The sequence below is a fragment of the Cryptotermes secundus genome, unplaced genomic scaffold, assembly GCF_002891405.2.
Source record: "Cryptotermes secundus unplaced genomic scaffold, Csec_1.0 scaffold267, whole genome shotgun sequence".
Classification (NCBI taxonomy): domain Eukaryota; kingdom Metazoa; phylum Arthropoda; class Insecta; order Blattodea; family Kalotermitidae; genus Cryptotermes; species Cryptotermes secundus.
Genome location: NW_019733322.1, coordinates 904,196 through 922,098, shown reverse-complemented (window position 1 = coordinate 922,098; position 17,903 = coordinate 904,196). Strand labels below are relative to the sequence as shown.

Below are 17,903 nucleotides of genomic sequence, written 5' to 3'. Positions count from 1 at the left end.
CATGCCATTGATTATTCTTGTGCTGCAGGATATTCAGGCTAACCACAGATTGGTTTTGTGCAGTGTATATCTGATGTACAACTGATTATTTTTGCGTAGGACATTTTGGATGCTACTGATTATATTTTAACAGGGAGTTTAAGCATACCATTGGTTAAATGTTTATTTAAATTGACAGGAAATCTGACCAGAAATGGAAGAAAGACATCAGAAACCATAATCCATAATATATAATTTGTCCAGTATGCATGAAACAGTTTTTTTTTTTGGTGTCTGGTTATCTTTTTTTTCTCCCCCCCCCCCCCCCCATTACTTCTGTTGCAGATGTATGGGGATTCTGTTCTTTATTTTTGATCAGAGTGTTTATGCCCATGCCACTGTTTTATTTTCTTGCAGGATGCATGGGCATACCGGGCTGTTGGCATTCCAATCTTCCGAATCTTTACTATTAATCATCGTGGTGAGCTGAAACATGAACTAACACAAACATTCCAGTCCTCGTAAGTACACGTTATTTGGTCACTCTGTGTTGATAAAGAAGTGGCCCTTTATACCATATAATTGTAGATATTTCTTTGGAGATTTCTTCCATGATAACTTGAATGTAATTATTTTGATCAGAAAATGTTAGAAATAGGTTGGGTGGATTAGCCTTTCTGATATCTCTCTATATGGCCTGAACTTATTCTGGCATCTGTATCCCAAAATCATGTATTTTTATGGTTACATAAAGTGCACTGCAATGCTAAAAGTCAAAAGTTCAAAACTGGCCAGTTCTATTTTCTTTTTGGCACGCCTTCCACGTACCTCACAATGAATGGAAAATATCAGGAACCCCACATGGTTTGGAGTCCATATTAAGCTCTAGGTTTCACCACCTGGCCTCATCATCTTGTCTCCTGTCAGTGGGAGTAATTGGAATCCAGCCACTAAATGCCTCCAATTCTACTGGGAAAGGCTGCAAAACAGCTGAGACAGTTAGTTGGCAACTTCCCATTGTGGTGTCCTGGGTTCAGTCCCAAGTCCATGGGGGATTTGTGGTGTGAAGTGGCACTAGGGCATCTGTTACTGCTTCATTTTCATTTTTTTTTTTTTCATTTTTATTATCATCTCCTACAAATCCTTTCTCTTTCCACTACCTGATCTGTGTTCATTAATCACACTATCATCATTCCTATATAATGTTGATACTTACAGTGTCATCGAGTAACTAATAGCATAAGATGAAATGAAATTGTATCCCCTTGTTACTGGAAGTAACTGGAATGCTTCCACCTGTGCTTTAAAAGGCTGAGAAGCTCAAAGAACTATGACTGGAGGCTATAGAAATAGAAAAGTAACTTACACAGTTGAAGAGCCATGATAGCTCAGCCAGTTAAGTAGTTGGCTACAGCCCAGGCAGCCCCCTGCCCCAGCTCCTATTTGGTGGGGTACCAGAAGCTTTATCTCTGGGGATGCAGCGACTCACCTCCATCAAGGTCTGATTAAGAATGTATGGAGCCTTAGCTCCAATCCATCCATATATATTCATGAATTATGCTTAGTCACAGCTTTACCTTTTGCCTTCCATTACATGACAGCCTTGTCTTTGCTGATAAACTCTGGGTTCTTTGACAATGTTTTCTCAACTCCATACATTATATAGTGTACAGTGATATGATGCTATTTGGAAAATAGGTTGGAAGGGATGCAAAGGATTTGTCATAGCCTTTATGCCTGGTTATCTCAGGATAACCAGTGTGGGCCGAGATTCAATCCACGGACCCCCTGAATATGGAGTAGGAGCTTCACCATGATTATTTAGTGCTAAGCTTTTGCTTTTGCACAATTACACAGGGCAAGTTCTGACACACTGATAATAAAACATGTGTAACAGAAGTGAAACCGTTAACTCCACTGGAGTACTTTTTCTCTAAGTGTATTCCTTGTTAATTTGTATATATTATTAACCTTAATGATAAGTTATTTCAGATACAAATATCCTGTTATGAAGGTAATCACACTATAGTTATTGCATTCCAGGATCAGAAATTAGTTTTCTTATATTTCTTTAAATATTCGTTATATATGAAATTATTCAAATAAAGGCACTAGGTCTCAGAGTTGCAGTACAGTTTTCACCAAGCAAAGTAGCTCAGGCACTACTGACATACGTGGGAGGTGTCTGTTTCAAATCTCCAATATGCATATGAACTGAGAGTCATCACATAGGCTGGAAGGAAGCCAGGCTTTTACAAATAGAATGGAACAAAATTTGCAGAGAATGTAAGGAATGAGCCCACATGGCTTGTGTGGACAACCTTATACAGATATTTCACCCATATGGATTCCTCTTATTATTGGGGAGGTCGGTAAGCTACAGGACAGTGCAATTTAACATGACCATAAGTTTTTGTTTTGGTCCATTCCTCACATTTCTTTCTTTAATTATCATGTGATCTTTTAACTGGAACATTTTGAGGGATCATCTGTGCAGTCCTGTGGAATTACTCTTCCTCTTAACTTCTGTATGGTGTCTTTCATCCATCTGACATTTCTGTTACCTGAGACTCCTTCAGCCTGGGTCGTCAGTCATGTAGTAGTTCTTGTGTTACCCTGTCATTTGAGACTGCTTCTGCCAAGAGAGTCAGTAAAGTAGGATTCCTTGGCGTTATCCTGTCACTTGAGACTAGCTCAGTCAAGGGGGGCAGTAGGGTAGGATTTATTGCTTTATCCTGTCATTTAACACTATCTCTGCCAAGGGATTCTTTATGTTACCCTGTCACCAGAAGAGGAAAGAGAACCATTTTCTGAAACATTATGGTTTTTGAAAAGGAAACCTGGATGAAGGAGGATACTGAAATAATCAGTTGTTACACACTGTCATTAGAAGTCTCTTGGACTACAGTTCCTAGCTTTCCATAAACATCCTGATGTGGTAAACCTCTGCCCTAAGTATTGTGATGGTAGCCTTAGAAAGAGGCGTAAACTAAAGTCTGAAATATGTTACTCCAAATAAAAGTATGTGAGTCTGGCTGTGCTGTTAAGTTTTCTAATTCCAGAATGTTTTTTAGAGAACATCCCAACACTAGTTCAGCTCAGTGATATATTCCAGTTCAAGCACTGAATAGGATAGTCCACTGTATAAGGTTTCTCTTTGAAACTATTTTGTGACAGTGAAATATGAATTGTTGCAAGTTAATTTATAATGCATTATATTTGCATGTGATGCTACATATGCCCTGTATTAGAGAGTGGATGTACTCATATATCTGGTGACTTGAGAAGTATTGTAGTACTGTAAAAAAAAGCTAAAACTATCCCTGTAACAGGCCATGAAGGCCCATAGGGTGTGAGACGTTGAGGGTCCCACATTATGTAGACAGTCACCTCACAGATGGCAGTAGGGTTGTCAGCCTTATGCGCCGAAAGATTCCTGGTGCTCATTTCTGTTGGAGGCTGAGTCAACCCCAGGGTCATAGTGCGGCTGGAAGGATTAGGTCAATCGGAAAAAAAAACCCACCTCATCGGGACTCAAACTCGCGACCTTCCGGCTTGTAGCATAGTGCCTAAACCAACTACGCTACCATGTGCCCCATTGTAGTACTGTATTCTGTGAAATACACCCTAAGTTACTTTCCTTAATGTCTAGTACTGGATAGTATTACCTGATTGAGAATAAATTTCCCATGAAATGATTTATTAAAAGTGATTAAATTATATTAACAGTTCTGTTTAATGCCACTTCTGTAACATTGTATAAAAGCTAGGAAATGACTGGCACCATCTCATTCATGCAGTTCATTCATTCGTATGAATTTGTGTGAATACTGTGAGTAAAAAGTGTACATTGAAGGCTTACTATTAGGTGGCTTGTGGATAGCTGGTTAATGGTTAAACTTTTCTTTTTCTTTGATTTTGTAATGGAAAGCTGCCAAATATTATTTCGTAGAGGGATTCTTCCATCAAGTTTTTCTGGGAGCAGACTTTACCGATATTCACTTACATTTCAGACTTAAGAAGCAGTTGTGTTGCTGTATTTAACTGGATTTAACAGAAATACAAAAATTCCGCTTTGAAAGGAAAAACCAAAATCTTTTCCTCTGCTGTTCTTGTTCTCATAAGCATATTGTTCTTTAGCTTCTCTGTTTGCTATCCATACTTACCAGAAAGTTCTGGAAGTGATCTATGTGCCTTGGTTATGTAACTGCAGAAACCATATTTATTTCTCACTGTTTAGTGCAGAACTATTTGGTGAATGAGCCCCTTTAAGTAATGAATAGCTTTTATTGTAGAGGTGGTGGTTTTGTTTGGCTTTGAATCTTTCCTGTATTGTCTGAGAGGGTGGTCTAGTTTGAAACTGGAAGCAGACACTGAGTGATTGTCTTTTTCCCTGCAGAAGTGGCACAGTATTTTTTATGGTTTGGAGCTCTTGTTTGGCTACTTAAGCTTGAGTTGTCAGTTGTATATGGTTAATATTAGAACCACATATGTCTCATTGGACATATATTGTCCAGTTTGGTCACAATGTAACATATTTTGGAACAGGAAAGCAATAGTATGACCTAAAGCAATGACATCAGTCTTACAGTACCAAAAACATTGTTGTGCAAAGATTTCATTTTTATTATTAAAACAATGTTATTTCATATTATTATAATATTATTAATTAAGTGCAAAATCTTTTAAACTATGAAGGGCTTTCCATATTTAATGCCTCCTTTTTTTTTGTGTTAATATGTAACGTCTGAGCCGGATGTTGGTGGTGTTGTAGTAAAGGTTGAACCTTCCCGCCAATGTACTGTTAGTTTGGTTGTCATGCGACAGATAGCAACAGCAGAGCAGTCTACCAAAATGGCATCTGACATAGCAGTGCATATGAAACAGAGATGTGTTATTAAATTTCTCACTGCCAAACAAATTGCACCCATTGACATCTATCGACGCTTGCTAAAGGAGTACAGAGACGATGCAGTGGATGTCAGCACAGTGAGGTGGTGGGTAGTGCGTTTCAACAGTGGCGAAAATGAAGTGCATGACAAGCCATGCCCTGGGCATCCCTGCTCAACTGCCACTCCTCACAATGAAAAGCACCTTGATCAGCTCATCCTTAAAGATCGGCGGATAACGACCAGGGAACTGTGTGCATGGCTTTATATCGGCTGTAATGCATTGGAAACGATGTTGGGGAAGCTGGATTATCGCAAAGTTTGTTCCAGCTGGGTCCCACGGATGCTTACACAGAACCACAAAACTCATCGAATGGAAGTCTGTCAGGACATGTTGCACCAGTTTGAGGTTGAAGGTGACAAGTTTCTGGACAGCATCGTCACCGGAGATGAGACATGGTGTCACCACTACAAGCCAGATTCCAAAAGACAGTCCATGGAGTGGTAACATTCAGATTCCCCAAGAAAAAAGAAGTTCAAGACACAGCCATCAGCAGGGAAAATGATGTGCATCGTCTTTTAGGATAGGCAGGGTGTGATTTTGTTGGATTTCCTGGAGCCTGGTGAGACTGTCAATTCTGAAAACTACAAGGCGACACTGACTAGGCTGAAAGCCCGCATTTCCAGAGTCAGGCCAGAGAAGCAGACCTTTCGCTTGTAACACGATAACGCTAGAACCCATATCAGTTTGGCGACCACCGCGCACATTGCAAAGTTTGGTTGCACTGTCCTACCACATCCACCTTATAGCCCCGATTTAGCACCTTCAGACTACCATCTCTTTGGGCCTATGAAAGATGGACTACGTGGGCAACATTTTTCCAGACAACGATGCTGTCATTGCAGCTGTAAGGAAGTGGCTAGCCTCTGCTGGCGCAGACTTTTATGAGCGCGGCATACAGGCTCCTGTTAATCGCTGGCAAAAGTGCATAATGAATGGTGGTGATCATGTGGAAAAATAGCTGTAAGTAGCTGAAATCTTGCTCTATTTAACTGTGTTATTATGTTTTCTGTATCTGTTGTAGTTTTCATTAAAAAAGAGGAGGCATTATATACGGAACACTCCTCTTAACTGGCAGTATGATAGCAAAAGCTGAAGGTTTGTTCCTGCTACCAGCAATACCAGGGCCCACCACTGGACCTGATCTTGAATCAGTTCCATCTGCATCTCATCATCACAGCCTATTCCTTAAGCTTTATCTTAATCTTATCCTCCCATCCCTTTCTGTCTTCCAGAAGGATATTTGCTAAACAAACATCATATGATAATGATTTAATACTGTTTATGAGGTTCCTTCTTGAAAGGTCATCTAGCACAACAGCTGTCCTCCCTGATGTTTGTTTTGTTTTTCTTCATTTCCTTCAGTTGGCTCTTAGGATTGTGCATACCTGAAAGTAGACTATTACTACATCTGTCAACATCCTTCATTCCAAGTCTGTATAATTCCAGTAATTGTACAGCATTTTAAAGTAGATAACAAAGTAAACATTATAATTCAGAACATGTAGGTTAAGGAAATGGAGCATTTAGTGGGTTTGAAATTCTGTGTTTCTTAAGTTTATCCATGGAAGAGATTACTGTTATTACTGTTAAGATAACTTTATGTAAAGAGTTGTACAGTTACCAAGTTAGTAGAATGACTGCAGTAGTAAAAGCATTTTGCTCTGTAGTAAGCGAAGATGGAACTGTAATTTCATTTAAGTTTAGGCCTCTGTGATGTGTGAATTGACTTGAATGTTCTGTTTTTATTTCTTCCTCACTGGGTACTGCAGTTTGTGCAGTGATTCTCATTCTGCTATGCTTGTAGTAAATTAAGAAATTATGTTAGTCATAGAGGCTGTTTGATGCGAGATGTGATGTTTCTAATTTTCATAGTTTTGATAGATGATTTACCTTTTCCATGCTGAATAAGTTTAGCATAGAGACTCCTTGTTTTATGATATTCATAGGCATTACATATTTGCTTTATGAAATGCTGCTTATACATAGTTTAAAGCTCTGAAGTTGACAAAACAGATCCCTTTTAGATGATAAATCCATCAGATACAAAAGGTATACAAGGAAGAGTGGCAGTTTCAGAATGATATATCTTGTTTTTACATGGAAAATGTAAAGTAGTTCAAAACTCTTATTGTTATGCTTCCTACTTCCTTTGTTTTCTTGTAGTTATGTACATTCTTTTCCTTAATGTTTTATTTTTTCAGTTATTCTGGACAAAGTTATATTGTGAACGATTTGTTCCCACCACTGATGACATTCACTTAGTCACGTAGCTCATGTGTCTGTAAAGCTAGCACAGCACTCAGTGACCAGGGTATTTTAAAAGTCTGGCATCGCCATCACTGCTGATCCATGCTGCAAGTGGTAAGCACAGGGTACTGCCTCTGTGCATGCATCTCAGACTTGGATGGCTTCATAACCTTCCTATTCTTGTGCAGAATTTCCTTGTACATAATGATCTGCTCTGTAGGGAATGGAAATAATGCTTTGCTTTGTTCTGTGTGTTTGTGTGCTGTGGGATACCTGGCATTTTCTGTGTTGTTTCTTGAAAGAAAGTCTCTAATTGGTATGATCTTTTTTGTGATAATGATATTATCTGAGATTTCTGGAGAGTCACACCGATGTTTTTATTATTTCAAAATACTGTTCTCCATATTTTTTTCACAGTTCTTTTGTCAGTAAGTTTTATTAATTGAATCAGATTATAGTTATTTAGTGTTGTGACGCTATTGAATTAGAGAATCTAGAACAGTATTTTAGCATTTTAGACATAAGTTTTAGTGAAGAAATTATAGATTATATTTAAGGTAATGTTATTAATTTAACTGTAGTAAGTTTTAGGTTAAGTTTTGGTTAGAATAAAGTGCCAGTGTGTCAGGTTTTTTCTATTGTAAGATTAAGATATAAGATATAAGGTAATGCAGTACATAGATGTAATCTGATATAATGTAAGGAAAGCTTGCACAAATTTTGGATGTCAGGTTGCCACAGCTCATAATTGTCTTCTGTTACATTACTACTAGTGCGTGACCCATCAGAGATGACAGAAAAAGCAATTTATTATTTATTTCCTTTATCCCTTTCACATGTTTATTTCCTTTCCTGCTTTCTCCCTTGTTGCTTTCCCATATCTTTTTTGTTCATCTTTATTTTGTCTCTCCCTCCCCTCCCCTCTCTCCTTAACCATTAAAACATTTCCCTCACCCCTGTTTTGCCATTTCTCTATCTTTTTGTCCCTTTTATTCCTTTCTCATGTATTTCTTTCCCATCTCTTCTGTTTATCAGACCTACCATCATTCATCACTCCATATCCTAGCAATGGCGAAGAGATGGTTTGCAGTTTTCCCTGTATTATAGCAATGACATGTTAGGTTTTCCCTGAACATGAAAGGAAGTGGTTGTTATTTATAAGCAGATGTTTCCATTATGCTTTTGTTAATAAAATCAAGCAGTTTTTTTTTTCACCCAGAGTATTTTGTTTTCATTGTGGCTCATAATTTTTGGAGGTGGCACCTTGATTTATAGAAAATTTGTGCAGGTAGGCATTATTGTTATGCTGTTCCATGATATGTTAAACACTGGTTAATATAAGTTAGGCTTCAGTAAAATTTCTGTAGAAGGCCTGAGATATTCTAGGTTATTGATAAAGAAGAAATTTCCCATAAGCAGTAGATAGAGTAATGAATCTTAAAGCAGATGGATATTGTACCGTTAATGATAAGATGTTAGAGTATGTTGTGACTTTGGGAGAATTCTGCTTCACTGAAACATACGAGGGGGTACCCAAAAGAAACCGAACTTATTTTTTTTAAACTTATTTATTAAAATTTTAAGCACAACCTTCAATCCTCTTCAAAGTACTCTCCACTTACACTAATACACTTGTCTAGTCTTTTATTCCATTTTTCAAAACATTGTCTAAATTCATCTTTTGAGATGCTTGACAGCGCCTCTGTCGTTTTTCATGTCTCTTTTCATTCGAGGAAACAAAAAAAAAGTCGCACGGGGTAAGGTTGGGTGAGTATGGAGGGTGAGGAACAGGGTTCATACCATTTTTGGTCAAGAATTGTCGTACAGACTGGGCTGTGTGAGCAGGGGCATTGTCATGATGGAAAAACCAGTCACCCGACTGCCACAAATCTGGCCGCTGAGCTCCAAGTCACTCCTGACAGCTCCACAATTTCTTCAGTGGTCCATCATCGATCTTCCTTGATGATTTCACGAATTTTTTCAACATTTTCATGTGTTTGGGCCGTGGAAGGACGACCAGAACGAGGTTTGTCATCAATTGACATTTCACCATTTTTGAAATGGGAAAACCACTCAAACACTTGAGTTTTCCCCATAGCATCGTCCTTGTACGCCGTTTTTAACATTTCAAGAGTTTCTGTTCCACTTTTCCCGAGCAAAAAGCAGAATTTCACCGCCGCATGCTGTTCACGAAAATCAGCCATTGCAAAAACGATGATCACACAAAACAGTTGTCACTATAAACTCTGCCGAAACTAGTCCTTACCTTCTGAAGCAACGGTAATCGGCTTACCGACACAGGAATGTTAGCTCTATGCGCTCATAGCGGCAATACGCGGTACTACAAAAGCTGTGCCCACAAAAAAATTAGTTCAGTTTCTTTTGGGTACCCCATCATACTGTACCGTTGATGTTTTTGAGAATTTTTTTATATTAAATTCTGTAATCTTATGATTCTTCTCTAATACGAGGACTATTCAGAAAGTAAGCTCCTGTGTATGTTAGGCAACCAGCGTAGGAGCGGGGGAGAGCTTGTGCATATGAGGTAGTGTCACATGACTCATTGTCTTGTAAGCCATCACATAACTGGTCACCTAGTGTTTGTTCTTGTCTCTACAGAGTGAGTTGTGATGTGTCCTGTGATTGATAATCCCACCAGCTGCAGAATTAGGGGCACGCGGTAGCATAGTTGGTTGAGGCACAATAGTACAGACTGGAAGGTCTTGGGTTTGAGTCCCAATGAAATTATTTTTTCAATTTACCTAATCCTTCCAGCTGCGTTATGGTCCTGAGGTCGACTCAGCCTCTAACAAAAATGAGTGCCAGGAATCTTCCTGGGGGGTAAAGGGCGGCCAGCTTATAAGTCCGACAACCTTACTGCCATCTGTGAGCTGATCATCTGGATAAAATGTGGGAGCCTCAACGTCTTACAACCCTGTGGGCCTTCATGGCCTGTTACAGGGATAGCTTTTCTTTTCTTTTTTACCTTGCCAGCCACTAAATTCAGGCTGTTATCTGCTTTCTTCATGCTAAAAACAAGAGTGCTGTGGAAATCCACCGTGAATTACAGTTTGCAGCCAAAATGTAATGAGTTAAGGTACTATTAAGACAATGGTCTAGAATGTTCAAAGGTGGGTGAACAAATGTTCATGAGGAAGAGCCAAGTGGTTGACCGTCTGTAGTGAGTGACGATCTTGTTCAAAGTGTAGAGCAAAAAATTTGTGAAAGATGGTGCTTCACAATTTCAGAACTGTTGTGTGAATTTCCACAAATTCCACATGCTGTTCTCTGTGAGATTTTTGCAGCTAGAATAGCTATTATCACAAGTTTTGCACAAGTTGGGTTCCAGAAATGCTCATGGGTGTACACAAACCGCAGAGAATGGCTTTGGCTTTGACTTTCTTAGAGCGATACCAGAAAAATGGCGATGAATTTCTCAATCACTTTGTATGAGTAACAGGTGATGATACCTGTGTTTCACTTGTGAATGATGAAACCAAAGAGCAGCTAAAGCAGCAGATGCATACACATTCACGGAACAAGCGGAGAAAGTTTAAACAAATGTCTGCCAGAAACCTTACGGCAATGCAACAAAGGACCACAATAACATCATAAGTGTATTGTGGAACACCAAAACTGCATAGGCCTGGACATTCAGAACAAAAGGCATGGGATGCTGACATCTGATTTAGAGTTCCTCCAAGGCAATGCATGTCCACATATAGCTGCTTGCACTGGAGCACTCTTGGAGCATTTCAGTTGGGAATTGTTTGACTACCCTCCTTGCAGCCCTGATCTTGCTCCAAGCAACTACCACCTGTTTACTGACATGAAGAACTGGTTGTTATTACAGTTCATCGGCAGTAATGAGGAGCTGATGGAAGCTGTCAAAATGTGACAAAGCTCACAGGTGGCAGACTTCTTTGACACAGGCATACAAAAGATTATTCCCTGCTATGAAAATTGCCTCAGTTCTGGCAGTGACTACTTTGAGAAATATCTTAAATATGAATTTTTGTATATACTCTTTTTTTTTTCTCATTGCTTGTTTTGTTAGCAGCTCATTGGAGGTTACGTAATGAATAGCCATGGTAAATGTAGGAGTAAATAAAATAACAATAAAACCTATTGTATTATGGGGGGTATGCAGTAGCATAGTTGGTTGAAGCATTATGCTACAAGCCAGAAAGTGGCGGGTTCAAGTCCCAATGAGGCCATTGGATTTTTTCAATTGACCTAATCCTTGCAGCCACACTATGGCCGTGGGGTTAATTTTATTTCATTTATTCACCTTCCATAAATCCTGTTGAGAGTACATTCTCATGCGGATGTGGAGATCATCCCAGTGACAGTCACAACTAAGGATTACAGTTGTCATCCAATAGCATACACATTTGTATAAAATACTGATAAGCATATACAATATAATAAATAAGTTAATTTCAGTAGTAAAAGTAATGGCAAACCTTATACAATTTGTACAGTTTTATACAAGTCTATTAATTAAAAATTCAGTAGTTAAAACACAATGTCATTAATGAGTTTTGTATAACATACATTAATTATATAATAAATTGAAATAAAAACTAGTATACAGTAATATAAAGATTGTGTATATCTAAAATAAGCATCTAAAAACCAGACCCAGCCTCTAACAGAAATGAATATTCTTGGGGGTAAAGGGCAGCCAGCGTGTAGGGCTGACAACCTTGCCACCATCTGTGAGCCAATTGTCTGGAAAATGTGGGAACCTCAACATCTCACAACCCTATGGGCCTTCACGGCCTGTTAGAGGGATACCTTTACTCACTTTACCTATTATATTATGAACCTGAGTGGGTCGTGGCAGGGTACATTACTGTATCTACCTTCATAGGCTATAAACTCTATATAATGAGTGCTTGTACCTCAGAATCTAAGGCTCTGTATCCATTGATATTGCTGTAGGGAGATTTGAAGTATACACCTTATAATTCTATGTTTTTGAAGTGAATTGTATTATTCCTCTCTTGCAGCTATTCGAACATGAGTTACATTGTGGATCAGATGTTCCCACCACCTCCAGAGGACACTTCAGAGGACTTCTCCAGCTTCATATATTGGCGTGACCCAATTCCTGACCTTGTGATTGATGCTCATTTACATACAGTGGAAACAGCTAGTCTGATTGAAGAGACTCGGAAAAAGTCAACATCTGGCACGACTGTTGCTTAGATCCTCAGTGCGGAGGTGAAGCATTCACTGTGGTACAATGTCTTATTTTTGAGATAATATAGCAGTCTGCTGTATACTCACTCATACACTAATATTACTGGTTATAAAAGGTATTTATCTCTCTGTAGCAGGTGTGGATGTTAATAGACAGGCATGCCTGCTTCCAGTATAAATGTTAGTCTTGGGCTATAAAAAATTGTGTTTTGCCAGTTAGTGCTGACAGTGGGATCAGGGGAAGAATTTGTGTTTGAAGGAGAATAAGTAACCTGTTGTTAAATTCCTGAGTGTGGAGTGAGTTCTGTCAGGCTTTTCCCACTGGTTTCATTTGAGTTGGAGATAACTGTAAGTAGTGCATTAGATATGAATTCATGTATAACATGTTTAAACTCTGCTTTTTGTTAGTATTTGTCAATTTCCTCATTTATTGTCTAGGAAAGGAAAATTGTGATAGTTTGATAGAAACCTTTGGCTTACATTATTAACCCAGTATTTAAATGTGATAAATTATGCCTGTGGTTGAGTTTAGCACAACTATTTACAGGTAGCTTATGTAGTTATAGTAATAACATGGTAGTTGTGATAATGATAATAATGCATAGATTTGCTTATAATTAAAATGTTCAGTCATGATGCAATATTATAAACTGTTATTAGCCATTTCTTTAATATTATTTGGTTAATTTTGAGGTTATATTTTCTGAAGTTCATGTTCCAGAAATAGCATAGGGAACATTAAGATAAAAAAAACTGCATGAACTAAAGAGATACTATTCAAGTTCATACATAACATAACTGTCTGTTCCTTTTAGTGTTAAGATATTGCTTCACACATGTGTTCTGGTCTAGAATGACTGCTTTCAAGATCACTGTTAACCTGAGATCCGAAGGAAAGCAATTTTAAATTTGAAGTGAAAGTACAGAGTTTGGGGACATGGTAATATCAGGCTAAAAGCTGAGATGAATGTGACTATAGGATTACTGATGCTGACACATTAGTAATTCTATCTTCTCAATTAAATGTATGAGGAACAGAAGAAAAGGACATCATGCATGTAGATAAAAAAAAAACAATATTCTAAGGCCATATTACGAAACATTTTTAAATGCTGAATCCAATAGATTTTGGCAGTTTAATTAGATTTTTTAATGTTTCCAAATTTAAATATATGCATTGAACTGGAAAACCATAAACCTTCACACATTATAAACAAGGTGCACACGCGAAATGTATATCATTTTTCTGTAATATTGCTCATCAAATGAGAGACACAGGAATGAAGAAGTAAATGCTGTTGTATGGATTATGTGAACTGGCCTGCATTCTACAGATGTTCCGTAAGGGCACCATGAGTGGCCTGGCAGGTATTGTATCTGTATTAGTTTCAGTCCACATGTAGTTAAGCAAGTCGAGGTTAACTGTAGGCACCACATTTCTTATCCTCCCACCAGGTTTCTGCAGAGTGGTGCGTTAAACTGATCAGAATGATCTCATCCAGTTTCTTATGTGAAACGAAATGTTTATATATGGTTGGAATTGCAGTGGATCATTTATGTGTATAAATGAATGATTGATAATGTTTTAAACTTTCAGTGCCTTTGCCATGTTTTTAGACTGAAGTCATGCTTTTCACTTTTTTGTCCAAATGAAGAAATACACAGCATTGCATATTATAGTATCATGCATGGCATTGTGTTTACAGTGCGCCATTATACGTGTAAAAGTCGCATCATATGCGGTCTGAGGTTGCGAGCTTGGAGTATGTTGACACGTTTCTGTAAAATACTTTCTGTATGATCACAAGTGTAGGGTGTACCCCCATGTACTTTATACTTCCTTGATTTAAGAATCTCTCATGTTTATGCATATATGTTGGTGATCATTGTGTTGAAACACTGCAGGATTTTCAGATGTTTCCAGGTTAACAGTTATTATCATGACCATGTGGGTGTGTAGATGATAACTTTAGCCAAGCTATGACAGAGGGTGATGTTTAGTTACGTGTAACTACACAAGGTTTCATTCTTTTTAGTACATAACAATATATTTATTTGTATATATAGTAAGGAGAAATAAATTATTATATATACAATATGATTTTGTAATAATTTTATTTATTTGTATTTTCGTGGATTATTATAATAATTTTTATAAGATGATGAACAGGTGTTGTGTTCAGTGCATGATGATGTAACTCTTTGGCTGGTTAGAAATGTTTGTTGATGTAAATGTTCTTGTGTTACATTGACTGTTGTTCAGGAAAGGAAAATGAATGCTGAGAAGGAAAGGTCATTGTCCTGTGCTCAGCCCAGCATGAGACTATACTTAAATGGGTGTAAATTGGCAAATGAGCTAGATGTAGTTGAGTTCTGGTATTTATCCCAGATTGAGGGAATAATTTTGTGATCTAAGGAAGTTATTGAAAGATTACTGTATACAGTATAATGATCCACATTTGTGACTGAATAGCACCAGTAAACTTATGAATGTCTGTATGGAAAGGTAGGATAACAGTGACAATAGTAATAAGAATTTTTAGTTTACAGTTGTAGCCGTAAGTGAAATAAGTTCACATGTGCCATATTTCAAGAAGTGGAAGTGGGCCACGTAACATGCTGTTCTACAGGGTCACTAGAAAAGATGCTTCATTATAGACTGTAGGTATTTTTTGATATTCCTATTATACAGGAATGTTAGAGCATCAATGTAAAAGTGTTTTTATTTCCTTGTCATCATCATTGGCAATAGTAGTGGTGACAGTGATGATATTAACAGTGATGAGGACAACAACAACAACAGATTATTTTGTTTCAAGGCTTTGGGATGGCGAATGAATTTTTAGTTTGGTAAGGAGGACTTGGCATAATTTTTCAAGTCCTAGTTGACAACATGTTGTTGCTCCATTGCCATACCTTAACTTCCAGATCATTGTATGTATGACATTTTCATAAACAGTATGTGGCAATCATTTGTGTGGTGTCAGCAAGGTTCTGGTTTCACAATGCATGTCAGTCCATGTGGTAATTGAGCTCAGTTTGGAATTTAAGTATTAAAATTGTATCTTTTTTAATGAACTCTCATGAAATGAAAACTAGTTTTAAGAGTATGGGCATTACCTGGGTAATGGATTTTATATTGAACTGAATTGATGTTAGTGATGTTCATTAATAATGAAAAATAATAAAATTGCTGTATTTCAGTAGGTGTGTTCCTTGAGTTGGAGAAATTTATGATACTTTGTGTTTGTGATAAATATATCCATATGACCTTTAGAAGTATTTTATGGTGCAGTTTTTGCACATTTAAAAATTAAATGAACAGTGGATCACAGACAGTGGGATTCTTATATTGTTTGACTCATAATAGGTATGTAGGATGAGATCTTTTGTTGATAAGGGTCTGTTTGAAAATTATATGAAAATCAGTCATTGAAGGATTCATTTCTTTCATTTGCCACTTGATATAAAACTTTGCTGGAGTTAATAGCCCTGTCATAATGTTTACCTGTCAAAATCACATATTACCTTGTGTAAGCATTTAACTTCCACATGAAGGACACATTTTGCTTAAAACACGTAAAACAGCAGTAAATAGCTTCAGTTTTGAAGGTTTGAAACATTGAAAATACTGTCTTCTGCCCCATAATGACATACTGTGTTTGTATTGAGCATTCTGGAAAACCTTTTTTTGTGTAGTCCTCCTCGGTGGATAAAATACTGTCTTCTGCCCCATAATGACATACTGTGTTTGTATTGAGCATTCTGGAAAACCTTTTTTTGTGTAGTCCTCCTCGGTGGATAAAATACTGCCACAGCATATAAAGTAATGATTAGTTCTTGTAGTGTCTTCTATATATAGCAGTTTCTCAAATAGTAATGTTAAGAATATGAAGAATAAAAATTCTATCAATTTGAAGGAATTCACTGCTTTCTCCTCCTAGAGGCAGTAGATCTTGTGATTTTGATGGATTTACATCAGCTTTCATGAATATGAAAATTTGTTTTTGGAATGCTGTCTGTCTGTAGGTGTATGTTTGTGCCTTGCTAGCACCAGAAATGTTAAACTAATTTTGTTCATATTTAATGTTTTAAGAGTTTACCCATTCTAGCTCAATGCCCAATTGATATGAACTTTGATTTACTTATTTGAATTTTTGCAACCATTCATGTTGTGTAAAAAAAATAGTTTCTGGAGGCTCATTAATTTTCTTGAGTGAATTATTCCTTTACTCTGCTACACGGCTAAAAGTGTATTGTGACAGCGATGGTTGAGTTTTGTGTACACCCTTAGCTGTTGAATAAGCCTGACTGTCAAGTTCTCGTGCACTTCCTTAGAGGTCAAAAGGCGGACGTGTGCTGTTCGTTTGCAAAGTACTTATGATGTGTTACAATTAAGGATGTAACCTTGTAACATAATGTCATAACATTTCAAAATAAAGTGACATGCAACTGCTAAAGTAATTATTTTCACTTGCACCTCTCGTATAGATCTGGATGTATGTGATCATTTGCCAAGGTATTTTACTGAATGGTGAATCGGTCTGGGTTTGGAGAAACCAGAATCACCATCCCCCGTTCAAGGAGTCATACAGACTGTCTAAAGATTAAGAAAGTGAAGTGACACAAAGAGTTTCACGGATGTCCTCTGTTTCACATAAGTTTATACATTCAGGTAGAAGAAAACTTTGTTTAATTATTGTTGAGAATTACGGATTTCGGCATTCTTATCGTGTTCAGGATTGTTTAGATATAAAAGTTTGTCTCGAATACTGAAAGACTTACGCAAATATTATAGTTGACAAAAAATGCTTTTTATTTTTATCTACAATGTTTGAAACGTCTTTCACTCCCATATATGCTTAACGAGTTAGGCTGGAGGTGGGTACAGAAGCTAATGTAGGTTTTCATGAAAACCGTTAATCCTGACAGATTTCAAACATAATTGGACGAATTATATTAGTACTCCAAATATAATATTTAATGGAAATCCATGCCATAATTCTCGACTTGTTCAATGCGTACAGATAGGTAGATGGTCACACAGTATGGACCGAGCGAATTTAATACGTGTTCCGCAGGATTTCGAACGCTCCTGTAGTTGAAGGCAGACGACCGTTCAGTGAGATAATAGACAATTGATACAGTTGATAGCTTCATATTATCTTATAAACATATTTATTCAGTCCCTTAAAGGATAAATCTGAAAATTTCCGTGATCTTGGTCTTTTAGGAAAGTTTCTCTAGCCAGAATAAATTAGTCGGCACAGCAAATAGATCCGGGAGGTAAAGCGGCCAAGGAAAGCTGCCTATGCGTGGAACTATGCTTCAACTCCCCCATACGTATTTGTTGCGAGTAGGTTACTTAAGCAAGAGACAATTATGTTTTAGTTACGGAAAGTTCCCTGAAGCAGAAATTGCGACATCCACTAATTGCTTTTTGATTTTGTGAGCTTGATAAATGAACTGTTATCACACTAATTAAATTACCGTAGTTTGAACGAGAAAGCTAGTTC

General features: G+C 37.5%; 1 protein-coding gene across 2 annotated transcripts in view; it reads left to right on the top strand.

Annotated features, from left to right (window-relative positions):
• LOC111867931 (phosphatidate phosphatase LPIN1) overlaps nucleotides 1-15,967 on the top strand; it is a 104,824-nt gene extending 88,857 nt beyond the window's left edge. For both annotated transcript variants that reach the window (XM_023858163.2, XM_023858162.2), the window contains 2 exons: nucleotides 397-500; nucleotides 12,195-15,967. In XM_023858163.2, coding sequence (XP_023713931.1) covers nucleotides 397-500; nucleotides 12,195-12,393 — 303 coding nt within the window. In that variant the 3' untranslated portion in view covers nucleotides 12,394-15,967. The remainder of the gene's footprint in view (nucleotides 1-396; nucleotides 501-12,194) is intronic.
• The last annotated feature ends 1,936 nt before the right edge of the window (nucleotides 15,968-17,903 follow it).